Here is a 26,438-nt window from a genome sequence, read left to right on the forward strand (position 1 = left end):
ACAGGAATTTCCAACCAAGTTTGATTATGTACATACATGTTATAAACCATGTACGTATGGTTACTGTATGTAACTTAAACTAAACATACATAACATGACTTAACATTGATCTTTTTTGGTACATTCCAGAAAACCAGGACCCCCTCCATGATGCAGGCTATGGGCCACATAAAACTTTGTCCAGGGTTACTACATAACATAAAGGTAAGGAATTATACATAGTAGTAAAACATACATTAAGTAAGTTTTATACGTACATACTAAAAAAAAGTGACCAAGATCTCTCACATGGGTAAGTGATCAAGGTCCCTCATGGAATTACGTACATACTGTACACTCCCTGCTGAACAGGGGGTGTAGACCAAATCATTTACTATGCATACCAGTTGATATTAAACCACTGTATGGTGCATATTACTGTATGTAACTTACATGCATAGAGTACTTACTGACAAAATTATTTTTTTGTACATTCCAGAACCCCCTGAATGATGTAGGCTATGGGGCCACATAAGACTTTGTGCATCCAGGGTTACATCAAAGCACGACAACTTTAAACTAAAGGTAGGAATTAATTAACATACATTAACTAAGTTTTATACCATGTTATATATGTGATATTAAACCACTGTATGGTGCATATTACTGTATGTAACTTACTATGCATAGAGTACCTTACTGACTTATACTAATTATTTTTTTTGTACATTCCAGAACCCCCTGAATGATGTAGCTATGGGGCACATAAGACTTTGTGCATCCAGGGTTACATAGCATGACAACTTTAAACTAAAAGTAAGGAATTAATTCACATACATTAACTTTTTTACTCTTGATATAACTCAAAAGTAAGGAATTATAAACTAAAAGTAAGGAATTAATTAACATACATTAACTCTTTTACTCTTGATATCTATAATTTACATATTGCATTCAGGACTTTGTGTAGTATTTTGTACTAATTGTGTTATACTTTTACCTTCCAGAGCTACCAGACTGGGATTTTAGTGTACTCCAGGATCTACCAAAGGATTACTACATACATACTACGTAGTGTACAGTGCATAATATAGTGTTTAGTGTATAATCTAACCTAAGGATTAAGTGTAGTACATTGTGCTTTATAGTGTCACAAGAGTTTAATAAAGAATTATACCTTCAAGAACCATCCTTTGCCATTGAAATAACCACACTACACATCATGCAATACTTGCATGTCACACAGGTAAGGTCTCTCTAACTTTTTCTTAGTTTAAGGCATATTTCCAAGTGTCGTTCCGGCTTACGACGATTTCGGCTTACGACGCGCCTCAAGAACGGAACCCCCGTCGTAACCCGGGGACTGCCTTATAGTTATATATATATATATATATATATATATATATATATATATATATATATATATATATATATATATCTGCATGGCTGTCTTTGTCCAAGTATATGCATACGAAAACAGAGAAAAGATAATAGCAAATAAATAAAAGAAACATTTTGCTTTATATTCCGCATGGACTCTTTTAAGATCCCTCTTCTGCAGTGACAGTGTGTTTTCTGGCAAGGTGCCTCTTGAGACCCTTCAAGAATATGTCCTTGATATTCGACAGCCCGATACATCCTTTGGCAAAAGGCATGCTGAGTGCCTCCTCAAGTAGGGACACGAGTCCCTTTATTGGCGATCCTATTTGGTATCTCTCCCATGCTTGGAAGACTGCCTGGAATAAAAAAGATAGTTTACATAAGGGCTGACAGTCACTTCGTTTATATGAATCAAATCCCTCAGACAGGAAGCTCCACTTTGGTCATATGTAAATTTGCTCTTCGATATTTTTGATGATTTTTTTTTTCTCTTATCTTAACAATTTTATTTTCAGTTATGAGAGCATAAAACCTATGAGAAATAGAGAAGCTTTTTGACGATATGCATCCTATGACACCTTATCCTTATAGGAATAATGGAGCTAATGAAAATTTGGTTCAAGATAAAATATAACTAGCTCAGAAATTTAGTCGCATAGAGTTGAAATCTGTGAAAAAATGTTAGTTTTACAATCATATGGAACCTGTAGAATTTTCCAATTCTTAGAATATTAACCTTGTGAAAAACGTAGCATAATGAAGAAGCAGGGCGCGAGATAATTTTACTTTGTGAGAATATGAAATCAGTAAAATTTAGTTTTATGAGATCATGAAACGTCGGACGAGGTCTGACAACAGTGAGGAATTTGGCATCAAGAAAATGGTGACCCCATGAAATTTTCATGACCGATTGTTCCTTCAGACCTGACGATCTACAGTGACACGTTTCGGTTCCTTGCGTCACTTTTTAAAATTCATGAGAGTGAATGATAAATCAAGAATATAAATGACTTCGTGTATCCCGGCGGACTTCAAACAATCAACCAATCATTCTAGAATTACACAAAGCGGAAGGAAGATGAGTAGGCAAAAACAAATAGAGCCCAACTTTTTCTCAAGCAAAGAAGAAGGAATAAAAGAGGACTAGAAAAAATGAGAAAAGGGGGAGAAGTAAAAGAAGCAGAAATAAAAAGAAGGAAAGAAAAAGTCCATCAAGTTTATGCACGAGGAAATTAGGAAAGGATTTGAATTCCGCCGCGGTTCAGAGACGGAAATAAAGGCAAGAAATGTCCAGACCTTGATCGCGGGTTCCTTGTTGACTCTGAAGGTGCCGTCACAGCCATGCAGGAGAGCCACGCCCCTGGAGGCAGCGGCGGCGCATTTGTTCCAGTCACTCTGACATACGGTAGCTCGATAATTCCATTCGCATCCCAACTCGTAGAGGAACTTGGAGTTCTCCTGCGGACGGGGTGAATAAACGGTTGGTTTATTCGGCCATCATTGTTTACCGCGTTTTCGGGATTCATCCTTTGACGCCGCCGGTTTTCTCTCTTCTCTTGTTTTCCTTTAGTCTGTCTGTCTGTTTCGTTAAGCTACGACGGTAAACAACAGGGTGATGAAACTAAAAGAGATTTAGGTGATACTGAATAAAAGAGTCGAATATAAAAGTTGAAATATGCCAACTGCGAAGACAGCCCAATAATAGTAAATACGTCACAAATGAATTTAAAGAGAACATTTGAGGATAAGATGAAAGAGAGGAAGGATAAACCCCGAAAGTCAAGAGGTTTTACTGCTGCATTGATGACTTTGGGTTAAGCTTTGATCTATTCACCTCGTAATTTAACCACTATTTTCAGGTCTCGGGCCTCGTCTTGACCCACAACCGATTTTCACCATGTTGCTGAGGCTCCTTGCAAGTCTCAGGAACGCTTTGCATTTTATAAGGGAAGACTGAGGCGTTGACTTTATGAAAATCACTCTTCTTTGATAAGGGTGAGGAATGAGCGAGAGCATGCTTCCCGCGTTGACTTTCACATATTGACAGACACGTATACCGGATGGGATAATAGACTTACACGGACTTTCTTGCTTTATAATTAAATTGCCCTTCAGTCTTGCTCCATTCCAATTTTTCCTTGTTTTGAATAATAATAATAATAATAATAATAATAATATAATAATAATAATAATAATAATAATAATAATAATAATAATAATAATACCCCACACTATAAATACCACCCAGTCGAATTAGAGGACTGTGATATAGCAATTAATAATAATAATAATAATAATAATAATCATAATAATAATAATAATAATAATAATGATAATAATATGCAGGGAACAAACCTTCTTTGATACATGTTTTGTTGAAAATAATGGCAGTTTTCAACGAATTAACCTTGCACAGGTCTTTTCAATTCTCCTTATAATTCGTTTTTCTGACTCAGGTCGTTGAGTAGAATTCCAATATTCATATTCGTCATAAATAGGATATTTATCAGGAGAACTGACATGACCCTGTATAAGATTAATTCGTTGAATAATAATAATAATAATAATAATAATAATAATAATAATAATAATAATAATAATAATAATAATAGATAGGTGATACGTTGGCAAATAGACCAGACGTGACGTTGATTGACAAAGTCAAGAAGAAAGTATCACTCAATTGATGTCGCAATACCATGGGAAACCAGAGTTGAGAGAAAGAGAGGGAAAAATTGATAAGTATCAAGACCTGAAAATAGAAATAAGAAGGATATGGGATATGCCAGTGGAAATCGTACCCATAATCATAGGAGCACTAGGCACGATCCCAAGATCCCTGAAAAAGAATCTGGAAAAACTAGAGGCCGAAGTAGCTCCAGGACTCATGCAGAAGAGTATGATCCTAGAAACGGCGCACATAGTAGAAAAGTGATGGACTCTTAAGGAGGCAGGATGCAACCCGGAACCCCACACTATAAATACACCCAGTCAAATTAAAGGACTGTGATAAACCTCCCCCCCCCCCCCCCCCCCCCCCCCCCACCCCCCCCACAAAAAAAAAAAAATAATAATAATTTAATAATAATAATAATAATAATAAAGAAGGAAACTGAAGGAATGATAACAGCGGCACAAGATCAGGCCCTAAGAACCAGATATTTTCAAAGAACGATAGACGGATATAACATCTCTCCCATATGTAGGAAGTGCAATACGAAAAATGAAACTATAAACCACATAGCAAGCGAATGTCCGGCACTTACACAGAACCAGTACAAAGAGAGGCATGATTCAGTGACAAAGCCCTTCACTGGAGCCTGTGCAAGAAACATCAGCTACCTTGCAGTAATAAGTGGTACGAGCACCAACCTGAAGGAGTGTATGAAAACGATCAGGCAAAGATCCTCTGGGACTATGGTTAATAAGAAAACAGATAGGGGTGATACGTGCAAATAGACCAGACGTGACGTTGATTGACAAAATCAAGAAGAAAGTATCACTCATTGATTCATTGATGTCGCAATACATGGGACACCAGAGTTGAAGAGAGAGAGACGGAAAAAATGGATAAGTATCAAGATCTGAAAATAGAAATAAGAAGGCTATGGGATATGCCAGTGGAAATTGTACCCATAATCATAGGAACACTAGGCACGATCCCAAGATCCCTGAAAAGGAATCTAGAAAAACTAGACGCTGAAGTAGCTCCTGGACTAATGCAGGAGAGTGTGATCCTAGAAACGGCGCACATAGTAAGAACGAGTGATGGCACCCTAAGGCAGGCAGGATGCAACCCGGAATCCCACACTATAAATACCACCCAGTCGAATTGGAGGACTGTGATAGAGCAAAAAAAAAAAAAATGATAATAATAATAATAATAATAATAATAATAATAATAATAATAATGAATAATGATGATAACGATGACATCTACACCGACTTCATTGATCTTCATTCGTGTTTATGATAACCACTAACTCGTTTTTTTTTTACCAGTTACTCAGTAATTTCATTACTCTAAGGTATGGAATTATTAACTGGCATCTTTGAATTTTGTGTAGGAGTTGTCACGCGAGAAATATTCGTATCGTTTTATTTTTAACTGCAACAATCCAGTAAATATTCTTAAGTCGTCATCAGCTCCTGGTCCGGATAAAAAGGGAGGGTTAAGTGTGAGATACTGCCCCACTCCTATGAGACATAATGGTGCCTTGACTCAAACTCACTGTATGCAGTGACGCCAGTACACAGGATTATATCAGTTTTATATTTTTGGTACTAGTACATATTAAAAATCATATCAGTTAATCAATCCATTAATTACCCGTTCAATCAATTTGAAAAATGGTTTTATGATAAGCAAAGAACCAACACAGTGACCCCAAGAGAATTCCCTCAGTCTATCTACTTGTGACTCATAATTCCCACATCAATCAATCAGTCGAGCAAGTGATGTCACAAGATCAATCTCAGTGAACCAGCCGAGACTCAACTCAATCAATTAGTCAATCAATGCGGCGCAGCCACGAGACTCAGTTCAATCAATCATCAGTTCGTCCCTAGTTTGGCGAACTGGCGTAAGTAATTTTTTCCCTTATGAGAAAATAGGCTTCAAGGGTTTTGATATTTTATATAGCTTCTATTTAGCTCAACTTCCGAGGAAATTTGGTTGGAAAGTGTGACGGCACAGACTGAAGTTTTGATATGTTATGGAGTATCAAAAACTGACAGTCTGGCTGGAAAATTCCAATGCTTTAAACAAAATGAGATACGTCAGTTCGTCAAATCATGGACGAATAATAAATCCACCAAAGTCAATGAAAATCATCTAACCGACGCTGCAGTCGCAAAGCCCCACCTCGCTGAAGAAATTGGTGAGAATGTCCTGGTCGGAGAGGGAGAAGTTCCTCCTGTATTTCATGAAGGAATCCGTAATCGATGACACCCATCCGCTTCGGAAACTCCTCATACGCGTCAGATTCATCAGTACCACGCCCGTGTTCAGGCCGGAAAACCCATAGGCGGGGAACTTTGAAAGGAAGGAAATGTTTAGGAATGCATATAGTCACTTATAGAATATACGTTATTTGGCTACTCTTATCCAGGTAATGAGCCACGTAAGCTGCTGAATAATCCCTACGGAAGTGACTCAGTAAACACACACACACACACACACACACATACACACACACACACACATATATATATATATATATATATATATATATATATATATATATATATCATATATATACATATAATACATACTATATATATATATATATAGATATATTTATATATATATATGTGTGTGTGTGTGTGTGTATATATACTTGACTCATTTGTTGTGTACCTACCCTATTACCCTATAGAAATGAAAATTATTATTTTCCCTTCTGTTTGTGTAACGGATTAAGTATCATCCAAAAAAAGAGATGCATACAACTATTATGAATAATTCTACACTTTCTAAACTCTTGTCATGTTTTATCAGCCTAATCAGCAATTCACGACGATCAACTTACTGCTGTGAAATTTCTCCCATACCTAGCCAAGCAGGGAGCTATGCCGCTAATTTGCCGCCTTTCGAAATTCCCGAATTCTTCCCACAGGTCCTCGGGGGGCTGCATGAAGAGCACGTCGTTATCCAAGACGATGAGGGCATCCATGTCCTTGAAGATCGCCGGCAGGAAGAGTTTCGCAGTGGCGCACTTGCGATAGGTTAGGTGTTGAGTGTACTCTAGTCCCCGAGGGTAGAATATTCGACGTTGAGGGCCGAAGGTTATCCTCCTCCTGTAGTTTTCTGGCCAGTCGGAGGTGATTTTAGCGATTTCGTTGTACACCGGCGACATTGGGGACACAATATTGATTCTGGAACAGAGAGAGAGAGAGAGAGAGAGAGAGAGAGAGAGAGAGAGAGAGAGAGAGAGAGATGATAAAATCAGCGGTCATAAAGTGTTCATAAAGGTTGATGAGTTACCTTTAGTTTTTTTATCTCCGAGTTATATCAGCTGGTCAGTATTGATACCAAACCACACACTAATATGCTTCTAACCTTATGAATATAAATATCGACACAGAATTGGAAGTAATGAAAAGAATATGATGAGAATAGGCTCTCGAGGTGATGTAACTGGCATAACGACATACAAGGCTATAGTTATTACAGGGCTACTACGGTGAAGAGCGATTGATTTCTGTTTTAAATCGCAGAGCCTGAAATCGACAGGAATTTGTACTAGAGAGCTGAAATAAGCGCTTATATCACCTGATGACCCAAAATGGCACACGTTTGGTTATACTTACTGGATGTAAATTTTCCCGAGGTATAGCGAATTTGATATTAACTGGTTATTCGTTGGGTAATATTTGAAAACATAAAAATGCTAAGTCTTTTGGCATGAGTTTGTGATCATCCATGGTCGACTAACTAACAGGTACAGTATTCGCCACTCAAGTCAAAGGAGGCATAAAGGCATTTAACATTGTGTTCATAAAACGTCAAATGAACCCGTGAATACTCCTTTCGGTTACTACATGCGCGATATAGTACAAACTTCATAACTTCTGCATAAGTATTCTGTACAGAGATAGCATTTTTCGGTACCAGGAATATCAAGCGTCTTTTTTATCGTTAAATTTAGCGCTGAATAGCAATTACTATTATGAAGAAACTTACTGAATCGTAGATGACGTCAAGACTGCGATAGATTTGAAAAGAACCCGGAGTTGCCTCAATTGACTCCTCCAGATACGGGCGGTTTGGCTCCCATTTCTTCTTCCTGCGAATTGACAATTAGAAATTTAGCCTAGCAGGGATTTCGTTACTCATTGTGACCCATTGCTAGTCACACTAGACTCCAAAAGTACGTTACAAATTTCTAAGTATTTACTTTTGGAGTGATGTTGCAAATACGCATCACATTATTAGTAAAAGTAATGATGACTTTATAGGGTGAACTTAGTCGTGTGCAGTCAATCGGAAACCTTAGATTTGTCTTTCAAATGTACTTTTCATTCATTGTTATTTGTCTTTTGAGCTCTGTTGTAACCGACTGCCGCTCGTTGCTCATTTCAAATTGCTACAGTTTAATACAAGACTTAGTAACAAGACGGAAGGTTTATTAAGTAACAAGATGGAAGGTTTATTAAACTCTCGACCTTCCCCTTCCATCCGAACTTGGGACTGTTATGAGTTTACAAGCTCTCATCGACAGAGCTATCTAAAAATGTAACAAGAAATTTTGCGCATTTCGGAAATCAACAAACCGGACCGTCGACCTACGAAAGCGAACGAGGGACCTACTCACAGTTAGACTGTGCCTAATGAATGGCAACGGATCTAAGGTTTCATCAGAGGGCAAGGTGAGAGAATAAAGACTTTCTATGGAGAGACGTATAGCGGTTCCACCCGCACTTTTAGGGGCGGGGGAGAAACACCGTCTTTGATATGCAGAGGAAGCCCCCGAGAAGCTGCTATTGTGCATCTCTATGAATGAAGCCTCTGATATGAATAAAAGATCCCGTTGCTTGCACAAGCCACTGAATTATGAATGTTCTGAATTTAAAAGATTTTTGCAATGCTGAATTTTTGTTCGCTGCATCCAGCCTGTTTTTAATACGTTATCTCTTCATTTTCTTCAGACATTTCCGTCACTGAATAGGGGTGACGGTGGGGAGAGTTTATATAACTCCTGCTGGTCCCAATCCCGGATTGAAGAGGGTGGCTGAGGGCAGCGTTAAAAACCTTGAATTATAAAGCGCCAAATGCTACTGAAACCTGTGGAAAACCTTAGCGCTCTGGCGCACGCGTTAATGGCTCACAATGAGACCCCCCAAAAAAACTACGTATCAAATAAATACGCCCTTTCAAGGCGACCCGTCTTCGCCAAAGGCATGATCTATCTCCGAAGGATGACTCACCGTCCGGAGTCTACGCCGAGGACCAGGGTCACTGTCACTGCGCGAACCGTCTGGGTGCGTTGTGCATACACAAACTAATACTATAATAGCGTCCTTTACTTGCTGTGACTGGAAAATATTCGGGACTCTCTCTCTCTCTATACATCTATTCATCTATGTATATATATATCTATCTTTCTATATTTTTGTGCGCGTTCGTTCTTCATTACTTAATTGCTTTCATACAAGTGGATTCTGATGTAGTATATATCTAAAACTTAATTATATCTTTGGTTCGACTGAATATAATTACTCAAACGGGATTTGGAGATATTTCAGAGTTAACACCTCTCTCTCTCTCTCTCTCTCTCTCTCTCTCTCTCTCTCTCTCTCTCTCTCTTGGGTATCTGCTCTCTCTGCATGTATGTGGGCTCGCTCTTGAAGAGTTGTTACGTACATGGCCGCCCACATCAGATGTTGTTTGATTATCTACTGAATCGTGATGGTTGGACGAACGTAAATAGCTGTGCACGGGCGATCCTCAAGATAGTCATGGGAAAGCAGAGACCGGTTCAGTGGAGAGAGATTTATGTCTGCTTTACGGCTGCTTATGCATGAAAGTTTCTTTCGTGTATTTATTCATTTATTCATACATCTAAAAAAATAAATAAATAAATAAAATAAACAAAAAAATTAAAAAGAGACTTACTTATTTAGTTAGCCTCTCCGATTTCATAATTACCTACTTCCCGATTATACCAGACACCCCAGGTCAGTTGGAAGTTTCAATAGCCCCAGGTTCTTTTTAGAGGTGGCCATTGAAGTTTCAATGATACGTCCAGTCTTACTTTTTATCCAGGCTTGGTACCGACCTGCAGGCTTTTCGCATCATTGTTTTTTCAAGTCTTATTATATTTTGTAGAGTTCCTCTCTGGATGAGTCGGTTGCGTAATCACCTACCGATCTGGTAGCCCGAGTTCGCTCCCAGCCGGCGCAAATCAGAGGAATGCATTTCTGATGATTAGAAATTCATTTCTCGATATAATATGGTTCGGATCCCACAATAAACTGTGGATCCCGTTGTTAAGTAATACATTGGTTCCTAGCAACGTAAGTAAAAATCTAATCCTTCGGTCCAGCCGTAGGAGAGCTGTTAATCAGCTCAGTGGTCTGATTGAAACTAAGATGTACTTAACTTCTTATATTTTGGATAATAGCCCACTCCAACTGAAAAATTGGGATGTCGGGGTCAGGCGGCGACATCCAATAGTATGTAAATAAATGGTTTTCGTATTATGAAGAAGAGCCATGTATATTCGCGCATCTTAATGACAATCGCATTTTTTTCATTGTAAAAAGAAGTGCAAGACTTCAATCATAATTTTTCTTTATATACTGTGATATCTTTTTTCTTTTTATTGTGTATGGTAAAAGTAATGGAATGATTGTTCCTTTCATCTCTCAGACGATATGAATTAGTAGGAGAACTTGGCGCCACTTGAAAGCATTTTAACTTGTATTACGAAACAGAAAATATCCTAAAAAAAATTTTTCCAAGGAATAAGTATTATCATGACAAGAAACAGTTCTGTTGAAAATACCATAAATAAATTATTTATTATTATTTTTTTTTTTTTATTTTTTTTTTTTTTTTTTTTTTTTTTTTTTGCTCTATCACAGTCCTCTAATTCGACTGGGTGGTATTTATAGTGTGGGGTTCCGGGTGCATCCTGCCTCCTTAGGAGTCCATCACTTTTCTTACTATGTGTGCCGTTTCTAGATCACACACTTCTGCATGAGACCTGGGAGCTACTTCAGCCTCTAGTTTTTCTAGATTCCTTTTCAGGGATCTTGGGATCGTGCCTAGTGCTCCTATGATTATGGTACGATTTCCACTGGCATATCCCATATCCTTCTTATTTCTATTTTCAGATCTTGATACTTATCCATTTTTTCCCTCTCTTTCTCTTCAACTCTGGTGTCCCATGGTATTGCGACATCAATGAGTGATACTTTCTTCTTGATTTTGTCAATCAACGTCACGTCTGGTCTATTTGCACGTATCACCCTATCCGTTCTGATACCATAGTCCCAGAGGATCTTTGGCCTGATCGTTTTCTATCACTCCCTCAGGTTGGTGCTCCGTACCACTTATTACTGCAAGGTAGCTGATGTTTCTTGCACAGGCTCCAGTGGAGGGCTTTTGCCACTGAATCATGCCTCTTTTTGTACTGGTTCTGTGCAAGTGCCGGGCATTCACTTGCTATGTGGTTTATGGTTTCATTTTTCGTATTGCACTTCCTACATATGGGAGAGATGTTATTTCCGTCTATCGTACTTTGAACATATCTGGTTCTTAGGGCCTGATCTTGTGCCGCTGTTATCATTCCTTCAGTTTCCTTCTTTAGCTCTCCCCTCTGTAGCCATTGCCAATTGTCATCTCTGGCTATTCTTTAGTCTGTCTCATGTATTGTCCGTGCATTGGTTTGTTGTGCCAGTCCTCTGTTCTCTCTGTCTTTCTCCTGTCTCTGTATATTTCTGGGTCTTCGTCTACTTTTATTAGTCCTTCTTCCCAGCCACTCTTTAGCCACTCGTCTTCACTGGTTTTCAGATATTGCCCCCAGTGCTCTGTTTTCAATGTTGACGCAGTCCTCTATACTTAGTAGTCCTCTCCCTCCTTCCTTTCGTGTTATGTATAGTCTGTCCGTATTTGCTCTTGGGTGTAGTGCTTTGTGTATTGTCTTTTGTTTCCTGGTTTTCTGATCTATGCTGCGGAGTTCTGCCTTCGTCCATTCCACTATTCCTGCGCTGTATCTGATTACTGGCACTGCCCATGTGTTTATGGCTTTTTATCATATTTCCGCGTTGAGTTTTGACTTGAGTATCGCCTTGAGTCTCTGCATATATTCTTTCATGATCGTGTCCTTCATCTCTTGGTGTTTTATATCTCCTCCTTCCATTATTCCCAGGTATTTGTATCCTGTCTCATCTATGTGTTTGATGTTGCTCCCATCTGGTAGCTTTATCCCTTCAGTTCTCGTTACTTTGCCTTTTTGTATGTTGACTAAGGCGCATTTTTCTATTCCAAACTCCATTCTGATGTCCCCAGATACAATCCTTACAGTCTGGATTAAGGTATCAATTAATTTCCTTGATGCTCTTACAATACAGCTTGATGTCGGCCATGAACTAACAGATGGTTGATTTTGTTGCCTCTTTCTTGAGTTGGTACCCGGCATCCATCTTCTGTAGTACTTTTGTCAGTGGAATCATGGCTACTACGAAGAGTAGTGGGACAGTGAGTCGCCCTGGAAGATCCTTCTCCTGATATTACCTTTGCTAGTCTTATTCCAGAGCTTGTAAGTATTGTATTCCAGTTGCGCATTGTATTTTTGAGGAAGCTGATGGTATTTTCCTCTGCACCCCATATATTTTCAGGCATTCTATTAGCCATGTGTGTATCATGTCGAAGGCTTTCTTATAGTCTATCCATGCCATGCTTAGGTTGGTTTTCCTTATTCGTACCTACTGTTTCTTCATTACCATTTTGTCTATCAGGAGCTGGTCTTTTGTGCCCCTACACTTCCTTCTGCAGCCTTTCTGTGGTAGGGGATGGTGTTTGTCTCCTCTAGGTAGTTGTATAGCCTTTCACTGATGATACCTGTTAGTAACTTCCACATTATTGGTAGGCAGGTGATAGGCCTGTAGTTACTGGCTATATTTCCCTTACTCTTGTCTTTTTGTACTAAGGATGTTCTTCCTGTGGTCATCCATTTGGGTGCTTGGTGATTTGAGATACAATGCTGGAGTTGTTCTGCTATTCGTGGGTGTAGGGCCTTGAAGTTTTTGAGCCAGTATCCATGGACTTCATCGGACCTGGGGTTTTCCCCAGTTCCTGCATTTCTTAGTTTGGTGCTGACTGTGTCTGTCGTGATCTCTGTGAATCTTTGTTTTATTCTCCCTGTTTCTTCTTCCTTGACTTCCTGGAGCCATGTTGCATGTTGTTGTGTGATACCGGATTGCTCCATATGTTTTTTCCCAGAGTCTCTTACTTGGTTCGGCTTCAGGAATTTCTGGGTGGTTGTCTTCCCCTCTTAGTTGGCTGTATAGTCTTTTATGGTTGGTTCCGAATAGTTTGTTCTGTGGTATCCCTTATTCCTGTTCATGTACCGTTGGATCTTGTGTGCTTTGGCCTTAAGCCTCTGTTTTACATCTTCTATTGTGTTGTTTAGTCCCCTCTCTTGTACTTTGTATTTCTCGTTGAGTTCCTCCTTTGTTTTCTTGCTTCTTAGCCTTTTTTCTGCCATCTCTTTCAGTTTACTCAAGTCAGATCTCATCACCATGATTTGCTTTTCCAGGCGCCTTTTCCAAGGAGGTTGCTGTTTTGTTTCTGTTTGGGTTGGTTGTGACGGTGGTGTTGGTGTTCGAATCCCCATCAGTTCTGCTACTAATCTTGCTCCTGCATATGTCAAGTTATTTGTTTCTCTGTGATACTGGTGGTGTGTATTAGGCCCATTATTTCATTGACCTCACTTGTTTTCTCCCTTAATTTCTTGGTGTTGTAGGCTTTCATGGTGGGGATCTTTGTTCTCTCTGTATCTGGCTCCATCCATTGTCTAATCTTCTCTGTTACTTCGTCGGTGTTTCTTCGTGTGTCGTTGTTTGATACTTCATCCTCCCTGTCGTCTTCTGTGGCATCGTCTCTCAGTTCGTCTTCGTGTAATTCGTTGTCGTGTGACATTTCCCTTTCCAGTTCTTCTCTTTCTGTTGGGGAGAGCCAGTTCTTTTTCTTTATGTTCCTTACTTGATCTGCCAGCCTCTGCTCTGTTTGGGGGTGTTATTCCTCTCATTCCAGATGTTTGATCAATCTTCTTCTATATCCTCTCTCCGTCGGGTTGCTTCTGATGTAGCATCTCCATATTTCTTATTTTCTTCTCTTGTCCATTTCTTCCTTTTTGCCTCTGTACCTCCAATCTCAGGCTGTTGATTACTTTCGTTGTGGTGATCAGTTGCTGGATGACGACCTCCAAGTACCTGACCGTCTTCCCCTTCAATTGGGTTGAATACCTGGTTGCCGGACGAAGCTCCTCTGTTGCCAGAGGTTCCATTTACGTCGTTGTCGTTTATTCCTTCATTTCTTTCCATCATTGCTGAGTTTTGCTATTTAACCCATAGCTGGACCCTACCCCATCAGGGATAGGTACTCATTTACAGCTGAGTAGACTGAGGAAATTATGGTAAAGATCCTTTCCCAAGGAATCAACGTCCGAGGAGAGCGGTCACCCATCCAACGACTGACCAGCCCCATTGTTGCTTCAGCTTGACTTAAGTCTATTGAAGACCTAACCAACTCCTCCACGCGCCACATTATTATTATTTATTATTATTATTATTATTATTATTATTATTATTATTATATTATTATTATTATTATTATTATTATTATTCACATACACTCTGGAAAGAGAAGATAAAGCATAAACCTATACAGTAAGCTTCGACAGAATGGAATCAAAACCTAACAAACACACACACACACACACACACACACACACACACACACATATATATATATATATATATATATATATATATATATATATATATATATATATATATATATATATATATATATATATATATATATATATTACTAACAGGATCTCACTCAAACTGGATGGTATCTAGTGGAGTTTATTTATTCAAAAATGTTTATATATATTATAATATATATATATATATATATATATATATATAATATATATATATATAAAACCTATGCAATGATATTCGAAATAATCAAATATTCGAACCACGGCATAAGCACATAGTATATAGCTGTCCTGAAATATATGTACTTGAAATCTCTATTATTTTCAAACGATTTCATTATGGCGGAGAAATCTTTCAGGTATTGTTATCTTGTTTGTATCCTCTCACACGACGGGTATTGGCAGTAATTCAAGACAAGGCCTCCATTAAAAGTTGTCGGGAATATCGTACACATTACTCTCCTTCGGACCGGTGAGAATTTTTTTCTTCCTTCGTTTATTTTTGTTGTTGTGGAGTGGGACTCTATGGTATGGGGTAATGTAGTGGTACTAGAAGGGGTTTTGGGAATTTTCGTTACGGTGGTATTGAAATTTACATGTTTCGTCTTTAAAATTCTTGGGTGTCATAAGCCAATGAAGAATATGTGCCGTATAAGCAATTGTCATATAACTGATATAATAACTGCCTTTGTTTCAAGAATCTCTTGGGTGTGATATGTAATTGAAGACTATGCACAGCATGAACAATTTCCATATAAGTACATGTTGTTACAATAACTGTATTTTTATTCTCTATTTAAGAAGAATGAAAACTATCTATTCTCGCCTTTAAAACCCACTTAAGAGAATGACCGAAGAACGACGCAAGACTGATTGAAAAAATTACTGTGTCAATTAGACAATGTGGAAAAGAAACCCACCTATTAGATGCATTTCCCATTGCTCAGCCACGAAACTACGAAAGACAGAGAGAAGCAGACTCTGTTGCGCGGGGGAATTGAGGCGAAAATCGTTTGAGTGATGGCGTGAGGGATGGGAACCGCCCATACATTACGAAATGATTTACAAAAGGATACCTGCGCTTCCCATTCGAACCTTTTTCTTCTCTACCTGCACTATCCTGCTTTCCTGGTAGAGCTCAGTAAACGTTGTAAGTACAACCATTTTTTAGTATGACATTCGATTTTCTGTCCTACAATTTACAAACTAGAATTCTTATTGATCTGTTCAATTGCAGTATACATATACCACATCGTCGCAGAAATTGTATTGTGGCTTATTATTCATTGTAGTTTTTCGCTTTTTGTATATACCGTTTTAAATTTTAACACATCTGTCGTAAAGTCGGTCTTGGCGAGATAAGTCCAGCAGAATTTGAGACCGTTAATTCTATTCGTTCCAGAATATTCATCAACTCCTTATCATGTCTGTTCTTGGCACTGAACATTGTAAAGGGATTTAGCTAGAATGCTGTGTTCCCTGAGTGAAGTTTAGCAACATTTCACAAGTCTGATTAGTACTTAGATGACGCTAATAATCTGATGGAGGCCGTATTCCAAGCTTAACGGAACTAGATCTCTTTTCCCTCACAATATTATTCGTTTTATTTTTCTAGTTAGTGGATTTCGTAGTTCCCTTCCTTGGACCATGAATCATGGTTTCCTTTTTGAATAGATTTATATCCACAGTTCTATTTCTTCTACTTACTCTCTCTCTCTCTCTCTCTCTCTCTCTCTCTCTCTCTCTCTCTCTCTCTCTCTCTCTCTATGTGTGTGTTTTACTTTGCAAGGAATTCTGCGATTTCGTCAGTGACCATGTACGGAGAACGTTAATCCATAAGAAAAAGATTAAAGCAGTGCTAGACGCTGCTGACTCATTAGAGTTTATGACAATATAAGGAGGCATTGGAATGAGGCTTGCAACCTCATCCCAGAAATCAATGTCTGAGAAACTGTGAAAAATTTGAGGCGTCAGTATGAGCATTAATGAGGTTCGAGGAGGCATACTGTAGTCTTTACGAGACAAAGTCCCGTAAAGAGACATTGTCTTTAGATATTTGAAGTTTTTTTTAGATATTTCAATGCAGATTAACCAACAATAGCATGGAAGATTACCGAAGATGACACAGTACGGAAAATAAAAGTCCATGAGAATCTGACACCTCGGGACTTGTCGTATTCAACAGTCGACTTGAAGAAATGATAGTCGTACAGTTGGTGGCACAGTTTCCCTCGTTTCTTTTTGTTTCCTCCCTTCTTATCAGTAGTATTTTCTCTTTTCTATGCTTCTCAATTGCTTTTTAGTCTTTTTCTTATGGTTTATCGTTCTCCGTATATGATCATTAACGAAATCATAGATTTCCTTGCAAACTACAACAGAGGAAAGAAGCAGATGAAGAATAACTTTAGGTAAGAACCTTGATTGCTGGGATTATTCCCAGCGTTATCCCGTTTTCAAAAGGAAAATTGTGATCCTTCACGTTCCAAGGACGCGAATTGCGAAATTCACTATCACTAGAAAAAGAACACATAAAATGGCGAGGAAAAAAAATAAAGTTCTGATAAACTTTGAATACGGCCTCCAACAGATTATCACCCTCATTCCTCTGATTCCTTGACAGATGACTGTCATCGGATTCAATTTCTTCATACTTAACTGCCATCATCTTCCTCCGTGATCTGACTTATGACTAGAATCAGCTACCAAGTTTTACACCTCTTGCGCGAAGCTGAATGCAGATTATGTATTCACCTGCGTGTGTTTGTCTGTCTATCCGGCTGTTTCTTCACGCGATATCTCAAAAAGTGACGAACAAATTCTTGGGAAATTTCGGGAGAGTGTGGGTTTTGGACATAGGAAGCTTTGATGACAATTTGGACTAGATCTGAGTTCAGAAGCTATTCCAAGAAATTGTTTTAAATTTCTTTAACATTGCACTATATAGAAATTTGCATTAGATTGTTTGTATAAGGATTTAAGCGCATATTTGCCAAGAAAATTTAATATCCTGTAAGAGTTCATGTAGATCCAGCATTGGCAGTGATCTGTACTCTGGGTAGTTTCGGTTCCTCTTGACTACTCAATGTTTTAGGCATTATTAATTAACAATATACGACTGTATTACTTTTATACTTTGTGTATTATATATAATATATATATATATATATATAATATATATACATATGTTATATGGTATATGTATATAATATATATAGATATATATATATATATATATATATATGTAATATATATGTATATATATATATATATATATATATATATATATATATATATCACAACCATACACATAATTGTTGTATGTATATATATATGGGCTGTTGATAGAAATAATACGCCATAAAAATACGCACGCAGGATCAACTGCATATTGCAATAGCTTGTTATTACCTCGGGGAGAATTTACGCCATGCTAAAAGGGCGCTCATGCCCGCGATATCTGTCGGGTACAATCGCGCCGAAACAGAAGTTACAACCTACTGCCGGCCCCACAGTATGAATCTGAAACACCAGATTATCTAACAAAGGAGACGGTAGCAGATGAAGGGAGGCGAACCGTCGGTGAACGAGAAACGTAAGTGAAGAGGAGAGATTTGCAGTCGTGAGTCGATGATTAAAAAAAAAAAAAAAAACACACACACACACATACACACACACATACACGCACACGCACACACACGAGAAAAGGATAGAATCATTCCTGGCCTGACACCTAAGTGCGGTTGGGAAACTGCGCGTCATATTAATATCTAATCACCTTTGAGTTACGAGACCTTCAATCTGTACCGATGGTGACTTGCATGAAAATAAAATAGTTAAAAATGAAGAATATTACACTATACAACGGCAATACACTGGTTTGAATGATTAGAATGCAGCTCACAAGAAAATATTTTTTGTTTTATTGCAAGATATACGAATAACGTTTATGCAATGCAAATGCCCATTGATGCATTCGTCTTACTTACCAAAACAGGTAACTATGGCGAATTGCAGCTTAGGCCCGTCGCTGAATTTGCCCATACTTTCTGTAACAAAAAAAGGAATGTTTATTTACGTGTCATTTTTCAAGTACTTAATTAATGTTAGCTGGTCATGTGATTCAAAAAGTAAGTAAATGCGTTTCTTCATATTCTCACTGATCTGAACTGAGAACTTACTGACAAAGCCCACAGAATAAAAAGAAATTTTTTGTTTGCCTTGATTTTCCAAGAATTTTCAAAATATAAAATGTTTCATATTTTATTTCAGGTCAAATTATATCATAATCTTTTATTTTATTAACTAAGACTCCTTATTTTCTAAATATCTAAACTTTAAATTCCAACAACTCGCAACCAGGATATAGGACGCAATTCCATGCATGCTCACACTTAAAATATTTGACAAGTGTGTATGGGAAATAGTACCACCTTTTTCCCTAATGAACAAAGGGCCAAATAGGGTGAGGAAGAATGAGAAGGGGTGGGTTTCACTGGGCGACACAGGTCATTGCCCAGAAATAGATTTTTCCTTCGTCAAAATCCCTTTTCTGGGCTCAGCCTGTGTCGCTCCGTGAAATAGTAACTGGAATTGGACAAAAAATTTTGTACTTTATAAAACAAGCTAACCCGGAATCTTTTCCACGGGCACATGATGTAACTTAGGGCAGTAGCCACCTCAATTCATTATTTTCAAGATCTGCTTGTACCTGTATGTAAATCGATGGTAGACTCACGAAATGGCTCCTAACAACATTAATGAAAATGCTAAAAGATGTCTCAGGGTGATTGTACGTGAAATAATTACTCTTGCATAAGAGTAATTTTGGGACAAAAGATAAACATATCATTAGTTTACTTATTGATGACTGAAGACAGTTAGTTAAAGAATCTGCAACTTAATAGCCTAAGAATTCAGGTAACGAACGAAGTATACGAATAAATAAAGTGCAGGAAATTCAGTGCTAACTGCCAAAAGTGAAGAGAAATTGCGCAGAATGGAGAAAGAAATGGAAAGGAACATCTAACTGAGAATGATAGCAAGTGAAAAGGTCTTGCGATCAAATGGAAGCCAGAATAGTGTGGAGTAGATGATTTAAGATATTGTGGATGAATAGCACTGAACAGGTAAGAAAAATGAAAGATCCAAAGTGATAGGAGAATGAAGGGAGAAGAGGATCAAAGTACAGTACACCGAAGGGCAGCACCGGTTGTACAGCGGTTGTGGAACGGAAGATACAAATCAATAGAAACAAAAGAGTGTCTGGTAGATCAAGCCTTTCTCGAGGAGTAAGGTGTGGTCGTCGTCAAAACAGCCTTTTGAATTTCCAGTGAGACGTGCGTGGAATAAGAGAGGCAGAAAGGATAAACGATGTGAAGATATTCGAAGGTGTGGGAAAAGAGAAGCGCCAGGTGGATAGATGGACGGGAGATTGGTCGGGTAGCTGGGCATGAAGAGAATATGGGGGGAAGTTAAACAAATGAAAGAAGGTATGCGAATCTTGTGGTTTTGCAAGGCGAAAGAGAGATATGCAAGGGAAATGCTGAATTGATCAAACGTTGCAAGGAAAATAACGAGTTCGTGAGACTGCAAGTAGTAAGGAGTAAATCGAATTAGTTTGCTGAGCAAATACACACACACACACACACACACACACACATGGAAGGAGAGAGAGTACGAGATATATTACACAACCTACCTTCTGCGTAGATGTTTTCACAAGGAACCTTTTCCATTCGTTTTGAGATTGCATTGCAAGAGAAAACCTTGAGGTAGAATCCCACTGAGACTCCCAGAAGCCAGCACCACAGCAGAGTGAGTTTTCCTCTCATCTGGAAGAGACTGGAAATAATTATGAAATAGGATTACTACACTACTACTACTATTACCATCTCTGCTCCTATCACTATTATTAACCAAGCTACAACCGTTGTTGGAAAAGCAGAATGCTACAAGCCAAATGGCTTCGACAAGGAGAGAAACCAGGTAAGAAAAAAAAAGAAAAAAATGAGAAATAACAGAAAGATAAGACCAAAAATTTAATATACGAAATAAGAGTCATGTGGGTTTGCTCAGCAAAAAAAAAAAAAAAAAAAAAAAAAAAAAAAAACATTTGTACCATGAAGATTTTTCCATAATTGCTCAAAGCCGGAATAAATCAGCCTTGTAGATTGAGTGGTAGGGAACCCCACAAAAGATATGGCAAGACTGTTAGAATGAACTGCATATCCACTGCTATGTGATGCATGGTAAAACCTGGGAAGGTAAGAACATAATAATAATAATAATAATAATAATAATAATAATAATAATAATAATAATAATAATAATAATAATAATAATCAATAATAATAATAATAATAATATGTGGCGCCGTGGAGGAGTTGGTTAGGTCTTCAATAGACTTAAGTCAAGTTAAGCAACATTGGGGCTGGTCAGTCGTTGGATGGGTGACCGCTCTCCTCGGCGTTGATTCCTTGGGAAAGGATCTTCACCATAATCTCCTCAGTCTACTCAGCTGTAAATGAGTACCTATCCCTGATGGGGTAGGGTCCAGCTATGGGTTAAATAGCAAAACTCAGCAATGATGGAAAGAAATGAAGGAATAAACGACAACGACGTAAATGGAACCTCCCTGGCAACAGAGGAGCTTCGTCCGGCAACCAGGTATTCAACCCAATTGAAGGGGAAGACGGTCAGGTACTTGGAGGTCGTCATCCAGCAACTGATCACCATAACGAAAGTAATCAACAGCCTGAGATTGGAGCTACAGAGGCAAAAAGGAAGAAATGGACAAGAGAAGAAAATAAGGAAAAATATGGAGATGCTACATCAGAAGCAACCCGACGGAGAGGAGGATATAGAAGAAGATTGATCAACATCTGGAATGAGAGGAATAACACCCCCCAAACAGAGCAGAGGCTGGCAGACCAAGTAAGGAACATAAAGAAAAAGAACTGGCTCTCCCCAACAGAAAGAGAAGAACTGGAAAGGGAAATGTCACACGACAACGAATTACACGAAGACGAACTGAGAGACGATGCCACAGAAGACGACAGGGAGGATGAAGTATCAAACAACGACACACGAAGAAACACCGACGAAGTAACAGAGAGGACGGAATGGGTAGAAAAGATTAGACAATGGATGGAGCCAGATACAGAGAGAACAAAGATCCCTTCCATGAAAGCCTACAACACCAAGAAATTAAGGGAGAAAACAAGTGAGGTCAATGAAATAATGGGGCCTAATACACACCACCAGTATCACAGAAACAAATAACTTGACATATGCAGGAGCAAGATTAGTAGCAGAACTGATGGGGATTCGAACACCAACACCACCGTCACAACCAACCCGACAGAAACCAAAACAGCAACCTCCTTGGAAAAGGCGCCTGGAAAAGCAAATCATGGTGATGAGATCTGACTTGAGTAAACTGAAAGAGATGGCAGAAAAAAGGCTAAGAAGCAAGAAAACAAGGGAGGAACTCAACGAGAAATACAAAGTACAAGAGAGGGGACTAAACAACACAATAGAAGATGTAAAACAGAGGCTTAAGGCCAAAGCACACAAGATCCAACGGTACATGAACAGGAATGGGTGACCAACAGAACAAACTATTCGGAACCAACCAGAAAAGACTATACAGCCAACTAAGAGGGGAAGACAACCACCCAGAAATTCCTGAAGCCGAACCAAGTAAGAGACTCTGGGAAAACATATGGAGCAATCCGGTATCACACAACAAACATGCAACATGGCTCCAGGAAGTCAAGGAAGAAGAAACAGGGAGAATAAAACAAAGATTCACAGAGATCACGACAGACACAGTCAGACACCAACTAAAGAAAATGCCAAACTGGAAAACCCCAGGTCCCGATGAAGTCCATGGATACTGGCTCAAAAACTTCAAGGCCCTACACCCACGAATAGCAAGAACAACTCCAGCATTGTATCTCAAATCACCAAGCACCCAAATGGATGACCACAGGAAGAACATCCTTAGTACAAAAAGACAAGAGTAAGGGAAATATAGCCAGTAACTACAGGCCTATCACCTGCCTACCAATAATGTGGAAGTTACTAACAGGTATCATCAGTGAAAGGCTATACAACTACCTAGAGGAGACAAAAACCATCCCCTACCAACAGAAAGGCTGCAGAAGGAAGTGTAGGGGTACAAAAGACCAGCTCTGATAGACAAAATGGTAATGAAGAACAGTAGGAGAAGGAAAAACCAACCTAAGGATGGCATGGATAGACTATAAGAAAGCCTTCGACATGATACCACACACATGGCTAATAGAATGCCTGAAAATATATGGGGCAGAGGAAAATACCATCAGCTTCCTCAAAAATACAATGCGCAACTGGAATACAATACTTACAAGCTCTGGAATAAGACTAGCAGAGGTTAATATCAGGAGAGGGATCTTCCAGGGCGACTCACTGTCCCCACTACTCTTCGTAGTAGCCATGATTCCCATGACAAAAGTACTACAGAAGATGGATGCCGGGTACCAACTCAAGAAAAGAGGCAACAAAATCAACCATCTGATGTTCATGGACGACATCAAGCTGTATGGTAAGAGCATCAAGGAAATAGATACCCTAATCCAGACTGTAAGGATTGTATCTGGGGACATCAGGATGGAGTTTGGAATAGAAAAATGCGCCTTAGTCAACATACAAAAAGGCAAAGTAACGAGAACTGAAGGGATAAAGCTACCAGATGGGAGCACATCAAACACATAGATGAGACAGGATACAAATACCTGGGAATAATGGAAGGAGGAGATATAAAACACCAAGAGATGAAGGACACGATCAGGAAAGAATATATGCAGAGACTCAAGGCGATACTCAAGTCAAAACTCAACGCCGGAAATATGATAAAAGCCATAAACACATGGGCAGTGCCAGTAATCAGATACAGCGCAGGAATAGTGGAATGGACGAAGGCAGAACTCCGCAGCATAGATCAGAAAACCAGGAAACAAATGACAATACACAAAGCACTACACCCAAGAGCAAATACGGACAGACTATACATAACACGAAAGGAAGGAGGGAGAGGACTACTAAGTATAGAGGACTGCGTCAACATTGAAAACAGAGCACTGGGGCAATATCTGAAAACCAGTGAAGACGAGTGGCTAAAGAGTGCATGGGAAGAAGGACTAATAAAAGTAGACGAAGACCCAGAAATATACAGAGACAGGAGAAAGACAGAAAGAACAGAGGACTGGCACAACAAACCAATGCACGGACAATACATGAGACAAACTAAAGAACTAGCCAGCGATGACAATTGGCAATGGCTACAGAGGGGAGAGCTAAAGAAGGAAACTGAAGGAATGATAACAGCGGCACAAGATCAGGCCCTAAGAACCAGATATATTCAAAGTACGATAGACGGAAATAACATCTCTCCCATATGTAGGAAGTGCAATACGAAAAATGAAACCATAAACCACATAGCAAGTGAATGCCCGGCACTTGCACAGAACCAGTACAAAAAGAGGCATGATTCAGTGGCAAAAGCCCTCCACTGGAGCCTGTGCAAGAAACATCAGCTACCTTGCAGTAATAAGTGGTACGAGCACCAACCTGAGGGAGTGATAGAAAACGATCAGGCAAAGATCCTCTGGGACTATGGTATCAGAACGGATAGGGTGATACGTGCAAATAGACCAGACGTGACGTTGATTGACAAAGTCAAGAAGAAAGTATCACTCATTGATGTCGCAATACCATGGGACACCAGAGTTGAGAGAAAGAGAGGGAAAAAATGGATAAGTATCAAGATCTGAAAATAGAATAAGAAGGATATGGGATATGCCAGTGGAAATCGTACCCATAATCATAGGAGCACTAGGCACGATCCCAAGATCCCTGAAAAGGAATCTAGAAAAGCTAGAGGCTGAAGTAGCTCCAGGTCTCATGCAGAAGAGTGTGATCCTAGAAACGGCACACATAGTAAGAAAAGTGATGGACTCCTAAGGAGGCAGGATGCAACAACCCGGAACCCCACACTATAAATACCACCCAGTCGAATTGGAGGACTGTGATAGAGCAAAAAAAAAAAAAAAAAAGAAAAAAATAATTAATAATAATAATAATAATAATAATAATAATAATAATAATAATATAGTTGAAAACACGATTTACCTTTCAATTAATTTTTCGGATTTACTTGACTGTTTAGATACGAATATATTTTACCAGTTTGCGGATTTAGGTTTATTTGTTCGTCGTCTGTTTATCTATTTTTTTTTTTCTTTCGGACGTGAGCAATATCTATGATATGGAAGCTTGCTTTCCATGTCAGTGGACTTATTTATTTTTTTTTAGTTAAATGTTTGCACATTTAGAGGGGCATTTATATCACCAATGACAATAGTAGCAGCAACTATTAATGTCCCTACTATCGCTAAAAAGGAAACATAAGTACAAGTTTAAACACATGCAGTTGTGAACTATAGAATATACAACTGATACTTAAGTATATCAGTTATTCCCTGTCCCTGTACCCTAGCTGCCTAAACGTATTACGAATTTATAAGTAATCAGCTGATGCATTCGGAATTAGCAAAGCAATTTAATTCATTAAGAAATAATAATGGCTTACATGAATTATCGAGGTTAATGCTGAGGAAATGAACTTTATTGGATCATGGCGACATTGTCATTTATAATTATAATATATTTGGTAGTCGGAGTGGATAACGTTTTCCAGTCTTAACGATACATTTATCTGTTTCGTAAAGTTATTTTTTGTATTTCATTCAGAAATTGTAATTGTATCAAAACGAGATGCTATTGTTATTAAAATTAAGTTCTTCTCTGAAGAAAATTATCATTATTATTATTATTGTTAATTTTTTTTTCTTTTTTTGCTCTATCACAGTCCTCCAATTCGATTGGGTGGTATTTATAGTGTGGGGTTCCGGGTTGCATCCTGCCTCCTTAGGAGTCCATCACTTTTCTTACTATGTGTGCCGTTTCTAGGATCACACTCTTCTGCATCAGTCCTGGAGCTACTTCAGCCTCTAGTTTTTCTAGATTCCTTTTCAGGGATCTTGGGATCGTGCCTAGTGCTCCTATGATTATGGGTACGATTTCCACTGGCATATCCCATATCCTTCTTATTTCTATTTTCGGATCTTGATACTTATCAATTTTTTCCCTCTCTTTCTCTTCAACTCTGGTGTCCCATGGTATTGCGACATCAATGATAATAACAATAAGAAGGATATCCCATATCCTTCTTATTATTGTCGGAGTATTGATACTTATCAATTTTTCCCTCTCTTTCTCGGTGTGGTGCAACTCTGGTGTCCCATGGTATTGCGACATCAATGATAATAACAATAAGAAGGATATCCCATATCCTTCTTATTATTATTATTATTATTATATTATTATTATTATTATTATTATTATTATTATTATCTACAGAAAGATTCCAAAAAATGGAATACCATAAGTGAAAAAGAGAGCAGAGAAAAGAGAATAAAAAAACTAGTTAAGTTCACTTGGAAAATAAGTCCGGATAGAAAGGCAGAGCTTATCAACTGCATCGTGCAAAGTGAGAGTTAACTGATCATTAATATA

The 26,438-nt window shown here is 38.5% G+C and overlaps 1 protein-coding gene across 1 annotated transcript in view; it reads left to right on the plus strand.

The window, feature by feature from the left end:
• The first annotated feature begins 8,691 nt into the window (after positions 1–8,691).
• LOC135225107 (uncharacterized) overlaps positions 8,692–26,438 on the plus strand; it is a 40,304-nt gene continuing 22,557 nt past the window's right edge. Inside the window, exon 1 of the mRNA XM_064264363.1 lies at positions 8,692–8,730. Within this exon, the coding sequence (XP_064120433.1) occupies positions 8,692–8,730 (39 nt within the window). The remainder of the gene's footprint in view (positions 8,731–26,438) is intronic.

The sequence above is a fragment of the Macrobrachium nipponense genome, chromosome 12, assembly GCF_015104395.2.
Source record: "Macrobrachium nipponense isolate FS-2020 chromosome 12, ASM1510439v2, whole genome shotgun sequence".
Classification (NCBI taxonomy): Eukaryota; Metazoa; Arthropoda; class Malacostraca; order Decapoda; family Palaemonidae; genus Macrobrachium; species Macrobrachium nipponense.